The 24,798-nt window shown below is 35.5% G+C and overlaps 5 protein-coding genes across 6 annotated transcripts; 3 read left to right on the top strand and 2 right to left on the bottom strand.

Moving 5' to 3' along the window:
* Positions 1-534: 534 nt before the first annotated feature.
* On the bottom strand, positions 535-1,994 carry LOC110757061 (protein C-terminal S-isoprenylcysteine carboxyl O-methyltransferase). The gene has a single exon (XM_021958583.2). It carries the CDS (start codon positions 1,860-1,862, stop codon positions 654-656), a length of 1,209 nt encoding a protein of 402 aa, XP_021814275.1. The 5' UTR covers positions 1,863-1,994; the 3' UTR covers positions 535-653.
* Positions 1,995-3,582: 1,588 nt separating this feature from the next.
* On the top strand, positions 3,583-9,354 carry LOC110757067 (ATP-dependent zinc metalloprotease FTSH 10, mitochondrial). Its single transcript, XM_021958591.2, has 8 exons — positions 3,583-3,920; positions 3,995-4,226; positions 4,363-4,434; positions 5,492-5,625; positions 6,371-6,838; positions 6,998-7,765; positions 8,347-8,574; positions 8,723-9,354. Exons 1-8 carry the CDS (start codon positions 3,870-3,872, stop codon positions 9,194-9,196), a joined length of 2,427 nt encoding a protein of 808 aa, XP_021814283.1. The 5' UTR covers positions 3,583-3,869; the 3' UTR covers positions 9,197-9,354.
* A 395-nt stretch (positions 9,355-9,749) lies between these two features.
* LOC110757087 (uncharacterized protein C24B11.05-like) lies at positions 9,750-13,884 on the top strand. The gene is made up of 9 exons (XM_088255350.1): positions 9,750-10,223; positions 10,454-10,537; positions 10,700-10,765; positions 10,871-10,968; positions 11,051-11,088; positions 11,193-11,280; positions 11,384-11,653; positions 12,112-12,177; positions 13,564-13,884. The coding sequence occupies exons 2-9, from the start codon at positions 10,474-10,476 to the stop codon at positions 13,720-13,722; spliced, it is 849 nt and encodes a 282-aa protein (XP_088111476.1). The 5' UTR covers positions 9,750-10,223; positions 10,454-10,473; the 3' UTR covers positions 13,723-13,884.
* Positions 13,885-15,785: 1,901 nt separating this feature from the next.
* On the top strand, positions 15,786-18,291 carry LOC110757059 (Haloacid dehalogenase-like hydrolase (HAD) superfamily protein). Of its 2 annotated transcripts, none has more exons than XM_021958580.2 (9): positions 15,786-15,929; positions 16,488-16,547; positions 16,631-16,696; positions 16,786-16,883; positions 16,989-17,026; positions 17,112-17,199; positions 17,306-17,566; positions 17,749-17,814; positions 17,919-18,291. In XM_021958580.2, exons 2-9 carry the CDS (start codon positions 16,502-16,504, stop codon positions 18,072-18,074), a joined length of 819 nt encoding a protein of 272 aa, XP_021814272.2. In that variant the 5' UTR covers positions 15,786-15,929; positions 16,488-16,501; the 3' UTR covers positions 18,075-18,291. The 2 variants fall into 2 exon arrangements, with proteins under 2 accessions (XP_021814272.2, XP_021814273.2); XM_021958581.2 differs by having other exon boundaries at positions 15,791-15,929; positions 16,496-16,547.
* Positions 18,292-21,639: 3,348 nt separating this feature from the next.
* Positions 21,640-24,546, bottom strand: LOC110757060 (Ubiquitin fusion degradation UFD1 family protein). The gene is made up of 10 exons (XM_088254006.1): positions 24,391-24,546; positions 24,060-24,088; positions 23,619-23,690; positions 23,429-23,453; positions 23,284-23,316; positions 23,043-23,164; positions 22,826-22,956; positions 22,508-22,731; positions 22,123-22,367; positions 21,640-22,032 (listed from the first exon to the last, which is right to left on the bottom strand). The coding sequence occupies exons 2-10, from the start codon at positions 24,060-24,062 to the stop codon at positions 21,916-21,918; spliced, it is 972 nt and encodes a 323-aa protein (XP_088110132.1). The 5' UTR covers positions 24,063-24,088; positions 24,391-24,546; the 3' UTR covers positions 21,640-21,915.
* Positions 24,547-24,798: the final 252 nt, after the last annotated feature.

The following is a 24,798-nucleotide window of genomic DNA, read 5'->3' as shown; positions in this document are numbered from 1 at the left end:
ATCAACAATTTGATGTTGACTTGCAATGAAAGATAACAAATCACACTTGTTTCTCCACAAATCTCCCTCTCAAGTGCGAATTTATCACATTTCTTCCCACACCTTTATTTGAACTCTTGGGTATTTCTGTGGTCTGGTACCTGCTCCCATACTCTATATTTCTGGGAGGGGGGGTGGAGGGAGGGTGTGGTTTCAATGATCTGATACCAACTCCCATACTTTGCTCAAAAGAGTTGGCCAACCCAAGATCACTCAACAGACTAGGTACATACTTCAAGGAACAATGTCCTACCCGAAATCTTCAACTAAAAGGGCCTTAACATACATGTGGAACTCAACTTGACTCAAAAGTGAAACCATTAGGTTTTGGATTCATCCCTGCATACTAATCCATATTCCATGTTAACTTTCCTATGGGTACAACCAGACTTTTTCCCCAACAGAAGACATAAAACAAATGAAACAAAAACAATAGCAAAAAAAAAAGAAAAAAAGAAAAAAAGAAAAGAGCTCAACAGAAATCACTCAAACACAGATGCTGAACTTGTCTATAAATCTAACATTCTCATATTGATTTCAAAACTCAAGTACTCAAGTACAACACATTATATCCTTCAGAATACAGAATTAATAACTGCATACCTTGTGACCAACTAATAGATAAAAGGAATGAACTTGTACCTAACTTTACTCGCATACTCCACATACCTCTCCCCAAAAGTCTCAACCATCAAAGCCTCCTCCAGTTTTGCCTTCTGATCATAGTACAACGAACAAACTGCTACGATGAATAGCAAGCTCAAAGGTGCTCGAAGTGCAATGAAATATGTGGCGAACAGAAGCATCGTGGATGAATATATTGGATGGCGTACCCACCGGTAAGGCCCAAACTGTACAACAGCAGTTGGCACCACCACCTTTTCTGAATACTTCGCAAGATACAATGTTGAGTTATATTGCATTAGCAGAGTCACCAATATTAAAACCCAAATGCCTACATTGCTCCACCCGCCAGGAATGCGGTGAAGCTCTGGCCCTTCAAATGCAGCCAGCCAGTGACCAGCCATGACTCCGGCACAGAACAAAAGGCGTAACCACTTTGGTGGGCTCACATCCCACTTGGGGTCATGCGGGCGAGCATAGTAATCTCCATATAACCGTTTCCTCACACTAACATTGAAGAAAAAGAAGTAATGGTACACAAAGAAGAACACATAAGGCCAACCTTCAAGGAAACCATTGAAATGGGCAGGTGGGACTAGTGTGAGCCAAGAAAACACTGAGGTGACAATGGCAAGTTGCTCAAAGATGCTGGCTTCACCTTGTAAATGCTTCCGAAAGCAGTATAACCCGTAAACCCCGATTGATAGAGCCAGAAACCAAGGCCAAAACATCCAAGTCCAGCTAAAGTACATCCAGAAAAAGGGGCTCAAGAGCAAATTGACAGTCCCTTTTGTGGCTGCAATTGCAATGGAAAAGATTCCAGACCACTTGATGACATCAAAAGGGGTTAATTTAAAAAGGGTAGCTTTGAATGAATCAAAGGATATATTTTTGAGGAGTTTTAGCAATGGGGTTTGAGATTCTGAGCTTGAGGTACTGGAGTATGAGCATTTGAGCGGAGGTAACAAATGGGTGCTTCTTCTTGTTCTTGTTGGTGATGATGAGAATGGGTTTTGTGAAAGACATAAATTTGATGGGTTCTTGAGGGGTTTAAGGCTATGGTGCAAGTGAGAGCTGTGGTTTATTGAATTGCCCTGTAGGTGTTTACGAAAAGGTCCGAGAGAGAAGTTGGGTCTATCAGTGAAAGCAGAACAGAATGGGATTGTTTTGGAATGTAGGAACATTGACTTGGCTTCCATGGTTGAGTGTGAGAGGAAAGCAACGATTTTCGAGTCTACAAGAATTGGCTAATTCAAGCCAACGTTGGTCAACAGACTATCCAAAGAGACAGACATGGGAAAAATAGGGTTCTTCTGTCATTCTGTGTTTTCTGTCATGAAAACGTATTTACTAGGACGGAGCCGAGTGTCTTATCTTATGAATTACTTTGCGGGTTAATTGGGCCTACCCTGCTCTTGGAATGGCCCAAATATCATTTCATAAAAGATGGGCCAAAGTTAAATTTAAATTTTTGGGTTGGGAAGCGGGTTATGTGGTATATACAAAGTAAACATCCAAGGTCTTTAGGCCTCGTTTGGTTTACATAACGGATTTGATGTGATTTCCCAATGGATGTGTAATGAAAAATTCATTTCCCACATTTGGTAAAGTTGATAAAATAACTAGGAGATATCACTTTAATTCCTTTCCCATGTTTGTTTTGAGTAGGAATGGAAAACAAAGTTTGTAAGATTTTTCCAATTATACCCATATTAAATCAAATAAAAAAAGAAAGCATTAATGATATATTGTAATTCTAAATTGTTAATAGCGACAAAATGGTCATGAAAATGTGTATTTAATGTTGGCTTATTTTCCCAAACTTTTCCATGAGGAGGGAAAACAAAACCCAAGTAAGGAGGAGGGCTTCACTTTCCCCCTACTTTCCCATGTGCCAGATAATGATTTCTCATGCCTGAACTTACTAAACATGGGAAAAAAATTGATTTCTCATCCCCAAGCCTCATTTCCCACAAACTAAATGGGGCCTTAGAGCATTTCTACCCATTTGCCATGACAAAAGGCAAGGGGAGACAAGTGTTGTTACTATTCACATGAATAGTGCATACCATAGCAATTTTTTTTATTGGTTTTCACCCATTGCCATGGCAACTACTATTCACATGAGATATGAGGAGAGGGATTTGTATAGAGTTTTGGTGTGGGAAGGAAAAATATGGCTAGGTATTTATATTAAAAAAATATGAAAATTTTTGTCTTTTTTGTCTTCTTTTTTTTTTCAATTTTTTTGTTATTTAAATTGGTTGTTGATGTCACAGTGACATCAACATTAAGTCATCTTGCCCAAGTAGCAACCCAGGCAAGCCTTGACCGCTTGAAACATAATTGAGGGCCTATGGGTCTTTTGCTTGGGCTAGCCCCTCTCGCTAGAAATGCTCTTAGGTGCTTTTGCAACATTCAAGGGGAATAAAAGAAAACTAATTCTTTTATCTAAAATTTACAAGTATTAGAGACACACGTGAATGACTGTGAGTCGTCAATGAGTATGTATTATATTGTATTATTTATAAAAATATACAGTTATCTCACACACATATAAATGACTATTCCTAAAATTTATCAATTTACAAACTTGCATGCTTTGAGCATGAAAAGAACAAGTTGAACTTGGTTTGTGAATCAATATTTTGAGTCAAGTACTTTCATTTAGTAATAGTGTCACTATTTGGTTGAAATAGGAGTCGTGCGTTCGTTATCATGTTGTAAAAATATATTTGTAAATATCATTTTGTTTACATGACCAAAAGAAGTATCAAACCACATTCCGAAAAACCGAAGTCGAAAGCGGTGGGCGTGTATGGCTTGTTTGCCAAGCCAATTATTGAAATAAATAATAAATCTACGTAACGCATTTGGTGACCTCAAGGCTCCTCAACCTACATATTATACACCAAGTTGTGTGACACAACACAGACCACCAAATATCTACAACCCAAAATCACCTTTCATATTTCTCTCTCTCTCTCTCTCTCTCAAGTGCCCTTTCTCAAGCACGCAGCTGAAAATAGCCCCCAAAGTTATTTATAAAAGAAAGAGGCAAACAAACAAACAAACAAAAAAAAAAATCTCATTTTCCCAAATGGGTTCTTTGAATCAGCTTCAAAAATAAGGTGGTTTTCCATTGGCTCGCACCAATTCTCAGAAACGAAATTTCAATCTCATTTTCTGCCTGAGACAGAAAAGTTATGATTTTTTCTCGGATTGGTCGCTCCTTTTCTCGATCTTCTCGCTCCAGAGTAAGTTTCCCAATCTTGTTCTTCCCCTTTTCTAATTTAATTTGTATGCTAAATTTCTGGGTTTTTGGTGTTAGAATTCGATATATGGAAGTGGGCGATCGGCGGCTCTGAATGGGAATGAAGCGATTTTAGGTGTACCACGTCTTGGTTCGTATCTGGGTCGGGTAGATGGGGATTTAGGGTTTTTGAGGTCTTATTTTGCTTCATCAATAGCAGCCCACAAGGCCTGCGTTTCTGATTTCAGTTACATTCTTGGAAACCCTAAGCTTCGCAGACATTTTTCTAGTGAAGCCCCAAAGAAAAAGAGTAAGCAAGTTACAAAATTTGGTTGGTTAATCTTTTATGGTTTGGTTAGCAATTGGTATTTCAGCTAAATGAATCAAAATGTGGACAAGAGAGTGATTGCGCTAAGCATGTGTTTGTGTGTGTCTTGCTGTTGCAGATTATGAGAACTTCTATCCCAAGGAAAAGAAGGAAATTCCCAAAGGAGATGAGCAGAAATCAGAGTCCAAAGGTTAAATTTCCATCTTTTCAGCTGGAACAATGCTTATTCTCTATGCTATTTTTCCATTGAATTACATATGGTTCTATCAGGAATTGCCATTAGTATTTGTTTTAATTGAATGTTTATCATAGAAGTGGACAAAAGTAGGATTTTGTTATTACCAATTTATTTTAGATTAGTGTTTTTAAGTCATCAGAACTTATTAATGCTGGAATGTTGGATTAGTTCAAGTTGCCACTTTATGACTACAAAACTCAGGTTGTCAAGAAAAAAAGTGATGTGGTTTTTAAGAGTTGGAGTTTGCAGTGGCACCTCTGTGATATTTTAGTTGTTGATTTAAATAAGTATTTTCAAGGGACACATGGCTCTAGTGATAGAGCACATACCTGGCACTCATTGTCAGAGTTTGACTCTTGCTCTTCCCTCCGCCAGGGAAGAGACATGTTTCGTTGTAAAGTGGATGTTTTATGTAGGGGGTGCGTGAACTTACATTTAGATAAATTACTACAGTTGTATATGTCTTGACTTGATCATATAAGACTCAAGTAGGTTTGATAGAAAGTAGTGTCAAATTAAGAATGCTAGGTTCTGTGTTAATATTTGATAGTGAAAACTTTTGTGACTTAAGGCTGTCCAGTCTTCAGCGGGTGGGGTGAAGGGGAGGAGGTGTTAGAGAATATAAAATCCCTTGTGGGGGCTTGTATTAGGTCAGGGCTTAGAATTTTTGGATTGATTATTTACTTACGATCATTTATATTTATTTATGGCTAATTATATTTTGGTTTTTGTATTCTGTTAATTTTTATTGTTATTATGGATTGCCTGCATATAGGCCTTTTTAGTAGGTTTTGGAGATTTTGTCATATTGAGTAAGAATATTGGTTCATCTTATTTTCTCCTTTTTCTATTTCTTCTCTTTCTCTCTCTTTTTTCTCTACCCGTCCTAGATCATATGCTCCTTCATCACCCAGAATTTCAGGAATACGCTTTTAAGTCAATTCCTTGTTGAGTTTTGTATTTAAAATCTTTAACATTTATACTAACTTGAATGTTCATTCAATTTCAGATGACTCAAAGGCAGATGATCAGGGAAGTTTTCAGGAAACTTTCTTGAGGCAGTTTCAAAATTTAATCACCCCATTATTGATCATTGGGCTATTTCTTTCCTCCTTCTCCTTTGGTTCTCCTGATCAGCAACAGGTAAGTGCATCCATAAATATGTGATATATATATATATTTTGGATAGATTTATGCAATTAGAGTCGCATATTTTATCATTTATTTTTTTCTTATGATATAAAGCCAAGCCAATTTTAGTTTATGCAATTAGAGTCGCATATTATATCATTTCGTTTTCCTTTTTTTTTTATAATGATATAAAGCCAAGTCAATTCTACTTACAACTCACAAGTTTAAATTGTGCACATTACTAAGGAAAATTCTTTGGAGTCCAACAATTATTATTTTTTTTTTCTTTCCAGTTCTATTACATGAGGTGGCTGGGACCTCGACCACATGAGAGGATAGAGTTGCAAAAGTAGTTTTGCTCTTTAACATCTTCTATAAAATAGTAATGTAAAAGTAAAAGAAGTTTGTCTCATTTTGATTTAGATTAGATTTGGCATGGGCAACGTCCTTGACTGAACTAAAGTTGGTCTTCAGCTAGATTCAGGCTACATGCTTTGTGACCCTAAGTACTGAAAAATTATCCGTTCACTTTCATCAGTAAATTCGTTGAATTGGATCTGTAATATGTCAGGTTAAAGATCTGAGTCCTGCTCTTAATCTTTTGTGGTGATATTTATAAAATAAATTAATTTGCATGACCAGCGTAAATTATTATTTTCTATATCATTCTGTTTTATCTTGAAGGTAAGTTCTCCATTCCAGTGAAGAAAAAAAAAGTTCTTTACTCATTTGCTATGCAATTTTGTTCTCTCTGCAGATAAGTTTCCAAGAGTTCAAAAACAAACTTCTGGAACCAGGCTTAGTGGATCATATAGTTGTTTCTAACAAATCAGTTGCAAAAGTATATGTGCGTAGTTCACCACACAGCCAAACAAGCGATGAAGTTGTCCAAGGTAACCCTGCTCGTGCAAATGGGGGCCAGTACAAATACTATTTCAATATTGGAAGTGTTGAATCTTTTGAGGAGAAGTTGGAGGATGCACAGGAAGCATTGGGAATAGACCCTCATGATTATGTTCCTGTTACATATGTCTCCGAAATGGTTTGGTACCAAGAATTGATGAGATTTGCACCAACACTACTGCTTCTGGCATCCCTCTTGTTTATGGGGCGTAGAATGCAGGGTGGACTAGGCATTGGTGGTTCTGGTGGACGAGGTGGCCGTGGAATCTTCAACATAGGAAAGGCTCAAGTTACAAAAGTAGATAAAAATGCAAAGAATAAGGTTGGCTTTCTGTTTCCCAAGTCCATACTGGTGCTTGTTTGGTTTTCGTGTGCATTCAAAATGTTTTCTTACCAGTTTTCTTTCCAATAGTTATAATACCTTTTCTTAAGCACTCTGTTGCAAGGTTTCATCAGTAACTTACGTATTTAATTGGTCCAGATCCACTTTAAAGATGTTGCCGGGTGTGATGAAGCAAAGCAGGAAATCATGGAATTTGTTCACTTCCTCAAGAACCCTAAGAAATATGAGGACTTGGGAGCCAAAATTCCCAAAGGCGCTCTATTAGTAGGCCCTCCAGGCACTGGAAAGACTCTTCTAGCCAAAGCAACTGCAGGGGAATCTGGTGTTCCGTTTCTATCTATATCTGGTTCAGACTTCATGGAGATGTTTGTTGGTGTCGGACCGTCTAGAGTTAGAAACTTGTTTCAGGAAGCACGGCAATGTGCTCCTAGTATTATATTTATTGATGAGATTGATGCAATTGGTCGAGCAAGGGGGCGTGGGGGCTTCTCAGGTTCCAATGATGAGCGTGAAAGTACTCTAAATCAGTTGCTGGTAGAAATGGATGGCTTTGGAACAACTGCTGGAGTAGTTGTGCTTGCTGGCACCAATAGGCCTGATATTTTGGACAAAGCCTTATTAAGGCCCGGTCGATTTGATCGCCAAATTTCTATTGATAAACCTGATATTAAAGGTCGCGACCAGATATTTCAGATATACCTGAAAAAAATCAAACTTGATCATGAACCATCATACTACTCTCAAAGGCTTGCAGCCCTGACTCCAGGGTTTGCTGGAGCAGACATTGCAAATGTTTGCAACGAAGGTGCTCTAATTGCTGCAAGGAATGAGAGTGCACTGGTCACGATGCAGCATTTTGAGGCGGCTATAGATAGGATTATTGGTGGTTTGGAGAAGAAGAACAAGGTAACTCATTTTTGGCCAGCTCCTTGTTAATTTCATGGTAAATGATAACTTTGTTTCATTTCCTAGTATTTTTTACCATTCCCTCCCCTCTCCTCATCTTCCAGAAAAGAAAGACTGATGCTGCATAACATGGGGTTGGGACAACACTGTGCCCGCCCCTACTTAGGAGTCAGGTCATTTCTGTTACAGCTCTGATGATATGCACTATGTCTAGAGAGTTGATTGGAAATAATCATTACATACCGTGGAAGAAAATACACTCCTGCTATCCATCTTCCTAAACATTAGTGTTGGGGTTGGAATTGCTTATCTTATATGACTCTTTGGGTGCTCCTTATGATGGGTTAGAGAGCATTTTTTCTTTTGATCTGGACCTTGTAGAACCCATTTTGACCTTCCACTAGGGAGGCAGCAATTGTTAATAAAGGTCCAGATCAAACTTTCAGGTAGCTAGAAGGAATTTATGCTTTAGCAGGGATTTATACTTTATAAGAAAATGTTTCGACTTTGAACCTTCAGTGTGTTTCTTTGTCTTTGTTCTTTTTAGAATGGAATTTTTGACATCTTTGCTTGTCAAACAGGTTATAAGCAAGCTTGAACGCCGCACAGTTGCCTACCATGAGTCAGGGCATGCTGTTACAGGCTGGTTCTTAGAATATGCAGAACCATTGTTGAAAGTGACCATTGTTCCTCGAGGTACTGCTGCACTTGGGTTCGCCCAGTATGTTCCGAACGAAAACCTCCTCATGACCAAGGAGCAGCTTTTTGATATGACCTGCATGACCCTTGGTGGTAGGGCAGCTGAACAGGTAGCTATCTATAAAACTTATTCTTATTTTTTGGATGAGGCTTATAATGCAAATTGTTTATAATACTTCTAGTAATTCTTCATTCTCGAGTCTGGGAACATTATTAGTCGTGTTATGATAGTGATGGTGAGCATATTCTGTGGTGCAGGTTCTGTTGGGAAAAATCTCGACGGGAGCCCAAAATGACTTGGAGAAAGTGACAAAGATGACCTATGCCCAAGTTGCAGTCTATGGTTTTAGTGACAAGGTGGGTCTCCTTTCTTTCCCTCAAAGGGACGATGGGTTTGAGATGGCAAAGCCCTACAGCAGCAAGACTGGGGCCATTATTGATAGTGAAGTGCGAGAATGGGTGGGTAAGGCGTATACACGCACAGTTGAAATCATAGAGGAACATAAAGAGCAAGTAGCTCAAATTGCAGAACTGTTGCTTGAAAAGGAAGTTCTTCACCAAGATGACCTTCTCCGGGTGTTGGGGGAGCGACCATTTAAATCAAGCGAAGTCACCAACTATGATAGATTTAAGGAAGGTTTTGAAGACGATGAGAAAACAGTGGAGATTCCACTAGTTGGGTCCGAGGAAGATGGCTCTTCGCCCCTTGAGCCCCAGGTTCTGCCTACTTAGTAGTTATTGAGGAGGAAGTTGTTTGTAATTGTACATTAAAAAGGAAAATTTTCTTCAACCCTTGTGCTAACTATTTCACATATTTCTTGTACGGACGAAATCTGTATTATACGTTGATTGCTATTTTATGACTACAGCATTTTCTATGATGTCATAAACTAGTCTTGATTTTTCAGATTCTCAACTCACAGTGCGATGTTGATTGTTTCCAAATACGTTATTTGTTGGTGACCATGCGTTTTATAAGCATCATTATAGGATTAAGAAATTGGCACCAAAATGCTTGCATGCTTTTGCTTTTATGATTGTAAATTGTACTTTAGTTGGTCAAAGATTGATGATATAAACAAGATTTTGATGTTATGTTACCAACAAATCAATCATAATGTACCAGAGTAAGCTAATCTACCACCTTATGAAAGCTGAAATAGATAAAAAGAAATGCACTTTGTTAAAAAGATTTCTCACAATTACTTAAAAGAATCGTTTGTTTATGAGTGTGGGGGTTAAGTTTCTGTACTTAAGCGCCTGTGATATCCCTCATGTGTTTTTTGGCTTTCTTTTTCTTGTGAAAGGGAATCCAACCTTTGACCTAATTTTCGCTACGCGTCTGACCACTTGAGCTAATCCCAAGGGCTTGTAGCTTGAAGGCTTGAAACGTTTTCAGATATGTCCTTTGCTATTTTTATAATATATGGTCAGGCACTGATGTTCCTCATGAGCGGCATATAAAAAGAAAGTCAAAAAGATGTAGTTTGTGTTTTTGTTAATTTCTTTTCGCTGTTAATTTTTGAATTGTGAAGGGGTGGCTAGTCGCATAACATATGTTTCTAGACGTTGAGTCTGGCTGGACCAATATCAAAGAGGGTGGCAGCTTTGACCTTCCTGCGGATTTCATTATTATACTTCAAGCCTCCTATATATATAGAGTTCTCTCAATTTAAGCCTGTCATCTGTATCCTCTTCTCTGCACACAACTTCTTCCTCATTCATTCAGTCCTTATTTACATCTCTCTCTCTCTCTGAGGTACTTTTTCTTCCCCATAATAGCTCTCAAATGTTGCATATTCATTGATGGTTTGGTGTTGAAAAAAAAATTAAGTTGGGATAATTGGTTTCTCTCTCTCTCTCTCTCTCTCTCTCTGATAATGAATGAGAATCTGAAATGAATCCCCACATTGTGATGCTTCAACTAATTCCACTTTTTTAGCTTTCTTTTTCATATCTATGAACTGATGATGCTCCTTGCTTTTGAAGCTTTTAATTTGTAGAGTAGAATGGATTTCCAAAACCAGTATCAGCAGGCTCATCAGATGCCAAAATATGAGTGTCTTCTCTTTGGTAAGTCTTTTTTCCTTCATTTTTTATCCTTCTTTAAGTCATTATAACTAATAACTTGTGTCAGATTTCAATCAACATATTTTTGTGTCGTTCTTTGCATCTGCTACCTAGCTAGCCACTTTTCATTAGTACCAACAATAACATAATATATTTGTGTTGCAGATCTAGATGATACCCTTTATCCCTCGAGTTCTGGAATGTCTAAACAATGCACCAAGAATATTGAAGGTACAGTATATAATTCATCACCCTTCCATCCAAAACCATTTTCATCCATTATCTAATAATTACAAGAAAAGATCAATCTGATTATTCTTGTATCTCTTTTCTCAGAATACATGGTTAAAAAACTAGGCATAGAGGAAACAACAGTCACTCAGCTTAATCAAGTGTTATACAAGAATTATGGGACATCAATGGCTGGTCTAAGGGTATGGCCACAGATTATAATATCTTAATTTTTTTAAAATTTTTATATCAATAAACTTTCTTACAATTTTTTCTCCTGTCCAGGCCATTGGTTATAACTTTGACAATGATGACTACCACAGGTACCAAATTTCCTCCTCCCTTTAACCTCTTTTATTTATCATTATATGATGATCTGGTGCATATCAGGAAGTATGAAATTATCTCACAAATTCCCCTTTTACAGTTTTGTTCATGGAAGATTGCCCTATGAGGTACTAAGACCTGACCATGTCCTTAGGACTCTGCTGCTGAGCCTGCCGTATCGAAAACTCGTAAGCTGCAAGTTACATATAGAAGCAAGTTGATGGTAACTAAAAAAAATTGCTTCAAGATTTTATTTCTCTGATGATGTTTTGGCTTCACGATATGAAACAGATTTTCTCAAATGGGGACAAGGTCCATGTGGCAAAAACTCTTAGCAAGCTTGGATTGAAGGACTGTTTTGAAGGAGTTATATGCTTTGAGACTCTGAATCCCATCGGTGATAATGAAGACTCAAAGTCCACAGGCAGCCGAAAGGTTTTTGACCAGTCTTGTTTATTTGATGCTGGATCAGCACTTCCAGTGACTCCAGTTGTTTGCAAGCCATTTGCAAATGCATATGAACAAGCCTTTCAGAAAGCCAATATTAACCCTCAAAGAACTGTAAGACAACTAATCTGGCACTTCTAAATAACCCTTCTTAATTGTTTTTAATTTTCTGTGAACTTTTACTTTTCCCCCTTCTTCGAACATCTCCAATGAACTAGGCAAATGCGTCATTTGACAACGACACTTTACTCCAAAGGATGAGGGAAATAGTTAATATAAAAATAATGTGTCCCCAAATTGGCCCACGACTTTTCAACAAGGTATTTTGCCTTGGCCAAGAGGTGAGGAAAATTTTCCTTTGCTTCTAACCTTTGACCCTTCGGAGCTTAAGAATGTGGCAAGGCAATTTGAATTTGCCTTACTAGATACCTAACCCTTTGAACGCGTTCTTGTTTCTTATCATGCATTCCTCAACCAAAAAAGCTTCAAAATGACCCTTTTTTTATTTGTTTATTTTATACATTTCATGTATAATCCAATTGATGTAACAGTGAATTTACCACTTATTGCAGCTCTTCTTTGATGATAGCATCCGCAACATACAGGCTGGAAAGGATATGGGTCTTCATACTGTATTGGTAAGTTATAAAAAAAATGGATTTTTCATTTCTTGTTAAATACGGATCTTGAGTTCAAATCTTATAAACGAAAGTTTGTTGTATTGTTGAATAATTTTTTTAATAGTAAATTGAGCTTAGACCCATAAAATTAATTTGTAATCACCTACAACCCTTTCTTTTATTTTTCTATTTAAAATACCCAACTATTTTTCAGATTCCAAAACTACCCCTATTTACAAGTTAACGTGTTATGTGGGGTGTACCTAATGGCACACGTTGAATTTGAAAAGATCTTCAAATGGTTGTAATGGATGTAAGAATTAATTTAGAAACTTATTTGAAATTAAATATTAAATTCAACATTAAAGTATTAGTAATGTTTTGGTTTGTTTTATGACAAAAAAAAAAAAAACGTTTTGGTTTATTTAATAATTTTTTGTTGTTGTTTTCCTTTTATGAATTATACTACTAGACTAGTAATCTATTTTATTATAGTTTTATGAATAATAGTGTACATTCTAATTATGTTGAAAAATATTTTGATAATCTATTTATTGTTTGTTTTATGGAAAACATTTTTTTAAATGTACCTATTTTTTTTCTCAAAATAATGTACCCTTTTTTCTCTGAATAAAGTACCTATTATTTGTTTTATGAAAAACAATTTTTTTAAATGAACCTATTTTCTTTCTTCAAATAATGTACCTATTTCTTTCCTCTAATAATGTACCTAGTAAAACAATGTACGTATTTTTTTAAATGAACCTATTTTTCCTCTCCAAATAATGTACCTATACACATTTATAGGTATATTGTAAAATAATTTACCTATGGGTAAATAATGTACCTATATTTTCTATAAATTATTGTGTACCTATTTTTAATTTATGAAAAATGTATGGAAATTTCAATTACAAAGTAATTGACTTAGTTTTTTTAAATTTTTTTTTTGGTAAATAATATACCTATATTTTATTTAAATAATATATTTATATTTATATTTTTCATAGGTACATTATCGGATATGTAATTTACAGATATATTTTTTGGTTTGCAATTTTAGGGGGCGGTATGTGAGAGGGAATGACAATAAAGAGAAATGGGGTGATTGATATGCTATTAATAGGGAGTGTGAATTACAATTATGACAGTTAATGAAATGCTTGAAATAAATTATAAATAAAATATGAAGTTTGGTGGCAACGATGTAAAAACATAGGAATACTACGACCTCTTATATCCTACTGGTCATTTAAATTTGAAATTGAGGTTTACACATAGATTTATAGAGTGATGGGTATATGTTTAGGGAATAGAAAATGTAGAGATCTATATTGAACAAGCCCTTTTTTTAATAACGCCTTGGCACCAAAATGAACAAATGCTGTATGTATGTATGTATAGGTGGGCACTTCCAACAGAACAAAGGGTGTGGATTATGCAATAGAGAGCATCCACAATATCAGAGAAGCACTGCCAGAGCTTTGGGAAATCAATCATAAGAAAGACATAAGCAGAAGCTTTTCTGGTAAGCTGGCAATGGAGACATCAGTGACTGCCTAACTATAGATAGCTTCAAAGTACTTTGAGTAAAACAAGCAGCATGCAGGCCGGAAGTCGGAGAAAATCTTAAGTGTAACCAGTTTGTATGCAATCATGTGTTTATGGCTTCAAATCTTTTCCTCCAACAATTGGCTTAGTATATATATTTACATGTTTCTTATAATAAATGTATGACCAATGAAAAAGAAATCTGCTTTTCTGATTTGTGATGATCAATCAGACCCCTCTATTCCCCACAACCTATCTTGATCTTTACAAGAAAAGTACAAAAGATTAACTCCGACGAACTACAAATAATTGGAGCAAATTAAAATCCAGGAAGGGAAAAATGACAATTATACTGAAAATTATTAATTGTACAAGATAAAAAAATGGTGCCTATTATTGATGAAAATTATTGCAAAGTTTGCTAATATCTACCATGCTGTCACTCAATTATTGGACAGATGTGCTTGAGCCCTTGAGGGTACCACAATGGATAACAACATGCACCGACGAAATTTAATCTCAAAATTCTAGATAGCAATTGATATGATTTGTTCATAATATCGACCCTTTCACCCCCTTCATTTCTAACAATCAAAGTATTCACACGAGCAATTGCTGTCTGATGTGACAACTTTGGGTTTTCGTAATATCAATCTCATACTGAAAAAATTGTCCTAACCTAAACAATGAATAAATAAACATCATGATAAGATATCATTTTTTGAGTACTAACTAATGGGATCATTGGTTTTTTTTGTTGTTGAGAGAAACTCGACGGTATGAGGGAAACTTTATTGATAAAATGAAGAATTACAATGGAAGACAACACGCCTAATCCTGACTCAACAAATCACATAATAGGACGTCCTGAATAAGATTAGAGGCACCTCAAACCAAATAAAGTTGTTCACATTATGCAGACTGAATCGAACAAGTCGGTGTGCAACACTATTTGCTCTCCTATAAGTAAATTGAAAAAGAAAACCAAGAATCTATTTTTGAAGATGCTTTACATCTTCAAAAACGAGTCGGTCTAATAATGGGACCGTTGTTTTATTTGTTCATGGTTCGTTGCATTCTGAACCCTATGTCATGTCATCTACTATATCAATTAAATATCTTCGTAAAAGAAAAGTTCTCCACATGAAGGATTGACAATGATACCACCCAAAATCAAAATGTTTCGCTGTACGTAAATAGTAAGTAAGATAAATATCCAAGAAATAGGATATCAAGATAGTTTCGTTCGATGGAAGCGTAAATGAACAACATAAACGCTAAGATCACCATATTACTATTTATATGTTTCAAAATAGGATGTATTAAAATTTAGGTAAATGAACGGAAAATACGATATATTTATAGAAAGTTGTTGGAGTGTTTTTAAGTTTTAAATTGTAATGAGGAGAAATTCTTGAATCCGACTGTCAGACTGGTCACCCATATAATCACAAACAAAACAACACAAGTCTCTGTATTTTGGCTCGGTCTTATTTTACGTTGATCTTACATCTTTGGTTTCCATATACAGCAGACGAAGACAAGAACTTATACTGAAAAGGAAGAATCCTAGGAAGAGAAAGCCTTGTATTGTTGGAGGATTTTTGAGCTTGATAAGGTGTTGCAACTTGCAATACCTAAATAAGAAAAAGATTATTTGAGTAACAACTCTCCCATAAAAAAGGGGCAAAAAGTTGCTTTGTCATGAAGATTTTTTATGTTACTCAAAAAAGCATAAAATCAAAGTGAATTTCAGGGACGTGGCTAACCGGGTACGTATAACGTATGCCACAAAAATAAAATACCAAAGTCTCCTGGCGATAACGACACGTGTGTAATCAAATTCGATTTTTTGGCAGGCATCTCGCGTAAATCAGGCACGTGTCAGGCTCGCATAGGGCCACGTAATGTGGTCAAAAAAGGGGTTATGACTTTGACGTTAAGAAATTGAAATCCAATAGGCATCTCGCGTAAAGCAGGCACGTTTCACTCTCGCATAGGGCCACGTAATGCGGTCAAAATGGGGTTATCACTTTGACCGTTTGACGTTCGAAGAAATTGAAATCCTATATTAAAATGAAGGGTGTGTGTGGCTATTTAAAAACTTTCACGCTTCCGATTATTTTTTCTCTCTCTCGTTTCCCTTCTGAAAATCCTCCCTTTTTCTCTCCATCTCTCTCTCTCTCTCTAGTATCTACAACTGCGGCCATTTGGATCTGGTAACGCTCATTTTCTAGTCTTTGAATGCTTTTTGTTACTTTAGAAGTTTGGATCCTTTTCTTTATATTTTCAATCACAATGGTTAGCGTGTGAGATATCAAATACTGGGTTTTCTTTGTTCATTGTGATGGAGCATTGTTTTCTGATTTCTCGTTCACAATTTTTGAAGTTGTAGAAATCAAATATTGGGTTTTATTTTGTCCATTGTAATGTTTCTTCAATGTCTATACTTTCTGGGATTTGAGTGATCTTCTTGCTTTAATCGGGTGTGGGGTGTGAATGTTTTTGCATCTGTGATAACAGAAATGTAATGTGTAAGTTTGTTACCTTTTCTTTTGTGATATAGGGCCTTTTAGTTTTTGATTTTTTTGATGGTTTGGAAATAAAAGATTGAATTTTTTGTGAGGTTTGGGTTTGAAGGCATTGTGATTTTCCATCAAAATTAAGTTTTAAAATGTAAAACATTGGAAGTTCTATTACTACTTGTAGCATTTAGGATTTTGTGGTTGAAGTTGTTTATATGCTTAATGCTTTTTTTCAATTCCTCTGGTTTTAAGCCTTCTAGATCAAGATGGAAAACGAGGATCAATATCAGCAATATGACTGCCTTCTTTTTGGTAAGCCTTAATACACAGGTTTTGTCGATTTGAAATTTATGGTTCTCGAAGGCGGAATAACAACTATCTGTTTTGATTTCCAGATCTAGATGACACCCTATATCCTCTGAGTTCAGGGATTTCAGTACAAATCACTAAGAATATTCAAGGTGAGGAATGCTTTATGATTGTGGATTTTAAAGTTTTTATATGAAATGTTCATTGTTTGAATAAAATTTCTATGAATTTTTCGCTGTAGAATTTATGCTCCAAAAGCTTGGCATGAAGGAAAGTGAAGTTCCTGAATTGTGTATTTCATTATACAAGGATTACGGGACGACGATGGCTGGTCTTAAGGTAGGGTGATTATGATCCCTCAACTTTTAATTTTTGTTTGTAAAAGTATTTAAGGCAGAACAGAATGATAAATGAACTTGGTTTTGCGCGTTTCCTTATTTCCAGGCTCAGGGCTATAACTTCGAGTATGATGACTTTCATAGGTACCAAATGCTTAACCTTAATTTGTGCTCCTATTGTTTACGACAATCATGTGATCTTGGTTTGTCACAATAATCATTTTTGCAGTTTTGTTCATGGGAGGTTGCCCTACGATTCACTTAATCCTGACCCTATTCTCAGGGGTCTTTTACTTAGTCTACCTATCCGGAAAGTAGTAAGTTTTATTGATCAATCTACTCTCAGATGTGGTCTTTAAAAAAAAAGGGGGATGTTTTAACAACAATGCTTTCTTCTCATGTTATGTTGGTCATTGTGTGTAGATTTTCACAAATTCAGACAAGGCACATGCCGCTAGTGTGCTCGGGAAGCTTGGAATAGAGGACTGCTTTGAGACGATTATATGCTTCGAGACTCTGAATCCCACTGACAATGCTGATGATTCTGTTGGTGCCGAAGAAACTGAAAATATTGAACAACCAAATACTGGTTCTGTTATTCCAAAGACCCCAGTTGTGTGCAAACCGTTTGAGCATGCGTATGAAGAAACTTTCAAGATTGCAAACATCAACCCCAAAAGAACGGTAAGAATTTTTTTTATATTTTAACTACGGCAATTGACTTTGCCATAGGTCTCATAATTGGCAGGGTACTGTTTGAATAATAGGGTGTATACTATTTCTTAGCACTGTTCAATTCATTTTGTATACTTTTACTTGTCTTCAACATTCTTCAATTCGTTTTGTGATTTCATTTTCGTTTCCAGTTATTCTTCGACGATAGCATTCGCAATTTGCAAACTGCAAAGGAGTTGGGGCTCCATACAGTAATGGTAAGTTACTAATACCAAGTTTGTGCAATTAAAATTTTGCTGTATCTGAGAAATGATCTAAGGATATCATTCTCACCAATATGGTTTATGAAATTGTTGTGTAGATTGGCACATCTCACCGAACTAAAGGTGCGGATCATGCATTTGAGAGCATCCATAATATCAAGGAAGCATTGCCAGAACTCTGGGAAACCACTGAACAGTGTGAAAATGTTCGATATTCGCGAGAGATTGCAATCGAACAGCCAGTACAAGCTTAGGCCATTTTTAAGTTATCTGAAATGTTGCTGCATTCATTACAGGCAACCATATGGCTGATGAGTTTTCTTATTTGTTTATGTGATTTTCTCGTACATTGGAATTGTAGAATTGTATTATATATGTAAGCTTAATCAAGCAATACTGTTTCTACCATGCTGGAAAGCCCCTTCTTTTCATGACAGTAAAACTGTTTCTACCATATTTATTTTTCACAAAGTCATGTCCATGTTCAGTTTTCTCGTACAGATTGGGTGACGGTTAAGATATGTCACATTCTACAAATGGCTTGTTCTACGTTGCCTAGGCTTTTATGTTCCTTCTCTTCCAATTTATTTATTTTATATTAACTTCCAATTGGTATTTCTGAAGATAGGCTACTCATTTATTTGCTAGGAATATGATATTATTTGAGACCTAAGAGCATCAACAGTGGCATCCTAAATCACTTCCTTAGACAAATTTTAGGGAGGAATTGGAAAATTACAACTTCAATTATGCCCCCTATCCACCTACTAAGAGCATCTACAATGGGCTTCCTAAACCACATCCTTAGACAAATTTTAGGGAGGATTTGAAAAAATACAACTCCAATCGTCCTCCCTATCCAATGCTAGCAACCCTCTCTCTAACCTTCTCCTTTGGACCTTCTCTATTTTTTGCTTGACATGTGTTATTTTCCTTACACTTAAAACAATGCCATTAATATATTATACAAGCTAACTTTTGTTTTCTAAGTTTATACTTATTAAATGTATTCAATTTATCCAAAAAAAATTCACAACTTTCTTACCATCTTATTAATTTTTTTTTTAACGTCAATTATTTTTTTTAAAGAAAATGTCTGCTTTTTAAAAAAAAAGAGAAAATGCCCTTTTTTTAACTTCAAGTTTAGCCTTTTTTTTTTTTTTTTCTATCTAAACCCTTTGTGTTTAAAAAAAAAAAAAAGGGAGGGGGGGAGGGGGGGATTTCCTCTTTTTTTAAAAAGCAAACATTTTCTTTTAAAAAAAATAATTGACGTGAAAAAAAATAATAATAAGATTGTAAGAAAGTTGTGAGTTTTTTTTGGATAAATTGAATACATTTAATAAGAGTAAACTTGGAAAGCAAAAGTTAGCTTGTATAATATATTAATGACATTGCTTTAAGTGTAAGGAGAATAACACATGTCAAGCAAAAAATGGAGATGGTCCAAAGGAGAAGGTTAGAGAGAAGGTTGCTAGCATTCCCCCCTCCTAAAATAGAGAGACCTCTAGGAGCTCCTAAATCTGAGGAGAGAAATAACTCCAGTGGCTCCTTATAATTTAATGAGTATTTTAAACCTTTAATTAGTGCTAATTATTTTTTTAGATTATTTTTTAATAGAGATGGACCAATTAAAAAATAGTTATAGCATTTATGACTCCCTAAACTAGAGAGCATGATTGGAGTTTAAATTTTATAGAGAGCTCCTAAAATAATTTTTATATTTTTTTAGTTAAAAATTAACTAAAAAATATAGAGAATGATTATGGATGCTCTAAAATAGGGAGACCTCTAGGAGCTCCTAAATATGAAGAGAGAGAAAGGACTCATAGTGGCCCCCTATAATTTAGTGCTGCTTTATTTAATGAGTATTTCAAACCTTTAATTAATGCTAATTATTTTTTATATTATTTTTTAATATACATTGACCAATTAAAAAAGAGTTATATCATTTATGACTCCATAAACTAGAGAGCATGATTGGAGTTTAAATTTTATAGAGAGCTCCTAAAATAACTTTTATATGTTTTTAGCTAAAATTTAATAAAAAAAATAGAGAGCATGATTGTGGACCACAATCATGCTCCCTAATTTTTTTAGTTAAAATTTAGCTAAAAGCACACAAAAGCTATTTTAGGAGCTTTGTATAAAATTTGAACTCCAATCATACTCCCTAGTTTAGGGAGTCACAACTACTATAGTTATTTTTTAATTCAATATGATTGGTCCATCTCTATAAAAAAAAGAGTGTTACTAAACGAACCATAATATTAACTTAGTACACCCTATTATCAAATTATTTATTGAATTACTAATTTACCCTAGTATAAAATGACCAAAAATGATATATTGAATTGTGAAACACCGTCGACGACTCCTCCACCGAACATAGCAACGCCTCCTTCATAATATCGTTTCCTCCACCGTCACACTAACACCGTCGTCATACCATCCACTTCTCCACCGTTACAATAACGCCGTTGTCGTACCAATATACTAGCACCATGGTTGTCTAGTCTAGTATTGGTAAATCTCATTTTGATTTTGTTATCAAATGGGTTATACTGTCTTGATTTGTTCTTTACGGGCTAAAATGTTTAGTAACCTTCCTCTAGAAATTGGTTTCAATTTGTTCTTCAAAGGGAGAAGTTTATGGGTTGTTTAATATTGATTATCTGAAGAGATCCATGACCATGTGGGTATGCTGTAGTCTTGTTGCAAACATCGGAAATGCCTTCATAGCTTTTCTGGTTTAGATTCAAATAATATGTTAAGGGCCCATGAAAATCCCTTCATATAACTTGTGAAACCAAATAATAAGTTCAATGTTTGTGTCTGTAGTTCAATTCAATACATTTATAAATATGAAAAGAGGGCACGAATTCATGTAAAAAGAGAAACTTGGTTTAGGATTGGTATTAGAGTGTTGTGTGGTAGAGTGTATTAGGGTGTAACATGAGTATTTTTGGTAGTTAAATAGAGTGTACTTAATTAATTTTATATTTTAATTAAAATATTAGGGTGTACTTAGATCATAGGGTGTACTAAGTTAATTTAGGGTTCGTTTAGTAGCACTCTAAAAAAATAAGATAAAAAACTAGTTAGCGTTAATTAAAGGTTTAAACTATGCATAAAACAAAGCAACATTAAATTATAGGGAGCCACTAGGAGTTCTATCTCTCTTCAAATTTAGGAGCTTCTAGAGGTCTCTCTATTTTAAGAGGTGGATAGAGAGCATGGTTGGGGTTGTATTTTTCCAATTCCTCCCTAAAATTTGTCTAAGAAGGTGGTTTAGGAAGCCCATTGTTGATGCTCTAATTATTTGATATCAGCAGCTTATCCTTTTTTAAAATTAGCTACTCCTCCAAAAAAGCAAAAAGAAAAATGAAAATCGATTGGAATTTTTTTTTCATGAAGGACCTGAACCAACCTTGCACTGAGAGAATATTGAAAGCCTTCTTGAAAGCCCTCGATCCTCTTCTCTATAATTTAGAAAAGTCTAGACCACCACTAGTATAAAAATTTATATAAAAAAAATCCCGAAATGATTTAAATCTTCTAAGTTATGAAAACGTGACTGTCTGTCATTTATAGCCTAAACTTTTTTTTTTTATAAATAACACTAACCTCCCTTCTCATATAATAGATTTCAAATTACAACGAGTGTTGTTTCTCAAAATAAGAGGAAGGTTAATGTAAAGCTTACTGAACCTCAAGGAAGGTTTGCATAACTTGCTCTATTTAAATTGATTGGCGCATAAATTTTGAGTTGAAGCAAAGCCCGATGAAGAGCAGGAAAGCACTCAGGACAATATCCAACAATTCAAGAAAATAAAGATATATTATAAATATATGAACAAAATTCCACATAATCTGTACGACATGGAAGGTATGTTTGAATTGTCATTTCATACCAACTTCTAGTTCATATGGATATTTACACAAAGACAAAAAGCATCATTCATGTGCATAACACTTTCTGGGGTTGGAACTTCCATTGCCACAATCACTTGACTGTTTCATCTAAAAAAGAATTGATGGAATAAATGCCTTCTCTTTTTTTTTTTTTCGCTTTGGATGAAGGATATGCCTTTAACTTCACCCCTTCAGTGAATACTTCTTCCCCGTGAATGCTTGGAACTTTGGCTCATCTGTCTTCTGAGAAGGATCTTCTGCCTTCTGAGAAGGCTCTTGCCTGCTGTTCTTTGGGGCAACCTGGGTTTACAAGTTCAAACCAAACAGATGAGATAGTTTAAAGTTAATAAGAACAGATAATCAGTTAAATTAGAAAAAAAAAGGGCGTACTTTTGGGGTTTCATTTGTGCGCTGGTTGACATTCGAACCAAACACAAGCTTTCCAGAGTGTTGACGTGCAGCACAAGTTGACGACTTCGAACCCTTGGTTCCATTTTCACTCTTCAGTTGGTGCTGCTTGAGTATGGGAGAGGAAACTGGTGCAACTGATTGTGTCAAGGGTTTCCCATCCAGTCGTTTTCCTGAACCAGTAAAGGGACTGAATTTTGCTATCTTTTCAGGTGGTTCTTCTTCGGCTGAAAGATACATGTTAAAAATGGAAAATTGATGTCATCCGTTAAAAAGGAATTCTATCATCTTATAAGCTAAAATATTAAGGTCAATAGTTAGAACTGAACCATCTTTCAAAATTATTTAAACAGAATAACATAACTACCTTCTAGTAGTCTCTTCTTTGACGAAGTAGTAGGTGCTGGTTTCTCTGGTTCCACATAATCAAGAGGAGGGGCAAAATCAACCTCACAGTCCGTCTCAATTATACTGATTGCAGAGGAGGGTTTTGTTTCAACTATGTTGATGTAATACTTCTTATTGTTATAAGGAACCATGATAGTGTCACCAGTGGTTAAACAAGAGTAGCTCCTCAATGTAGTCTCCAAACTGAAGGAAGAAAAGTGAGGATATAAATATTTTATTATTACACTCAAAGTGCAATGCAATTACCCAAATGAAGATATCAAAGTGATTAACTAACATGGCTTTGGGATTTGAGATATCAAGAAAGTCCTTGGTGTGGGGCTGCAACTTCACATATGTTCCCTTTACAAGGCTTTTGTTTTTCACTTGACAAATGTCTCCCTCTTGAAGGAGCATGTTCTCCATCATCTACAAAGAAACAAAAGAACATAAATGAGTAAGCATCACCATATCTGGAATGCTGCTGCAACAAATTCCAAGAGAGACATGTGTACCCAGTAAGGTAAATAGATTAGGCCCTCATCAGCAACAAATTCCAAAACCCCACAATGAGTAACTCGGTCAACAGTAGGATTGTTAAGTTCAAACAACATAGGGTAGTCGATCTGTAAAGATGCTGGAGAAGAAAAGCTCGTATTTAGTTGGCACATCATATTTATCAGGACCCAGGGTTACATAAGTTGAAAATCCAATTGGCAACAGCAGGACAAATAAGAGAGAAAATTATCAATTTACCGAGGCGGTCAAGAGCTGAGGGAGGCATTATAACTGGAAGGACAAAGAAAACAAACAAATAATTAAGTATTTAACACTATCAAGCAAATGAGCATAGAGGATGCCATGGATAGTATAAAAGAACCAGTCAGGCAGATAAACATACTTTTATCACCCTTTTCCAGATGTGACTGCAAAAGATCAAGAGTAAGAGGAATCAGTGTTAAGAATTAGGAAGCTGGCCAAAGAATAAGTTCACTTATAACTTGGAGGGCATAGGGAAAACTTTCAACTTAATTAGAGAAATTTTTTTGTGAGAAATTAATTAGTAAATTTTCCAGGTTCACAATTCAAACCTTGTCAATAAACGAGACAGGGTAACAACGATAACTCTGCTCAAAAGCAGAAATGCGATAGTTTTCATGAGCCTGTAACACAAAAATAATCAGAATAGTGAATAACATTTATCAGCCAAACAAGTTCAAAACAATTAGATCAATGGATACAATGTGAAATAGAAGCAAGCAACACTCAAAATAGCAATCTAAGCTCATTAACTGATACCCATCACTGTTTTAAACAGTCAGATTGTCAAAATCTGATGCCAAGTTGGGTTTACTCCCAAACTAAAACCTCCTCTATCCTACAGACATGCATTAAACCGTTCCTCCTTATCCCATGATTTCCATTCAAGCTAACCCATTAGAAACTATACTGCCAACACAATCAAGTCCTTAACTTTATTTTGAATTTCAATTTAAGAAAACACAAAATACAAGGAAAATAAAAGAACGTACCATTTTCACTCGGTCCCAGAACTGATTGCCTGTCAAATAAGCCAACAATGAGAAAACATAAAAAAAATAAACTAAAAAACCCAATTATCAATCTAAATCCAAACTTAAGAATATTAGTCAACCCATATAGATTCTATATATACAGATACAAGCAAAAGAAACCCACTGTCTGTTTAAAAAATGAAACAAAGAGAACAAGAAGAAACCCACTATCAGACTACCAACAAAAGCATTTGAAGATAGAAGACCCAGAAGAAAATAGGCACCAAAAGTTATTGAATTTTGATGCTGTTAAAACAGAAAGCAGGGATTTTGATGAAGAGCTGGGCACCTTTTTGTTTGTAATGGATGATGGTTGAGTTGAGGTGCTGGGTTTTCTTGCTGCTTAAGGAGAGCCAGCTGGGTCTGAGACTCTGAGTCTCTGAGCCTGAGCAGTGAATTTTGTGAGATGGTGGGTTCCGAGGTTTTTATAGGTTAAGAGAGAGTCTTGGATTCGGATGGAAAAACTAAAGCGGGTCCTCGTGGGTTTGTGGCTCGTGTAATACGAGGAGTGGTTCAATTTCTTTTTTTCTTTTTACTATTTTTGTTTTCTTCTTCTTCAATTTTTTTTGTAATGCATTTTCTTTTCTTTTATTTCAATTTGCAAGCAATCACATCACCACAAAATTCCTCCGTTTTTGTTTTTTAACAAAAGATATGATATATACAAGATACTTTGATAACAGGTTAATACACCACA

Source organism: Prunus avium, chromosome 6 (genome assembly GCF_965620075.1).
Source record: "Prunus avium chromosome 6, drPruAviu1.hap1.1, whole genome shotgun sequence".
NCBI lineage: Eukaryota > Viridiplantae > Streptophyta > Magnoliopsida > Rosales > Rosaceae > Prunus > Prunus avium.
Note: the sequence above shows the minus strand (reverse complement) of the source record. Positions and strands in the feature narration are given on the sequence as shown.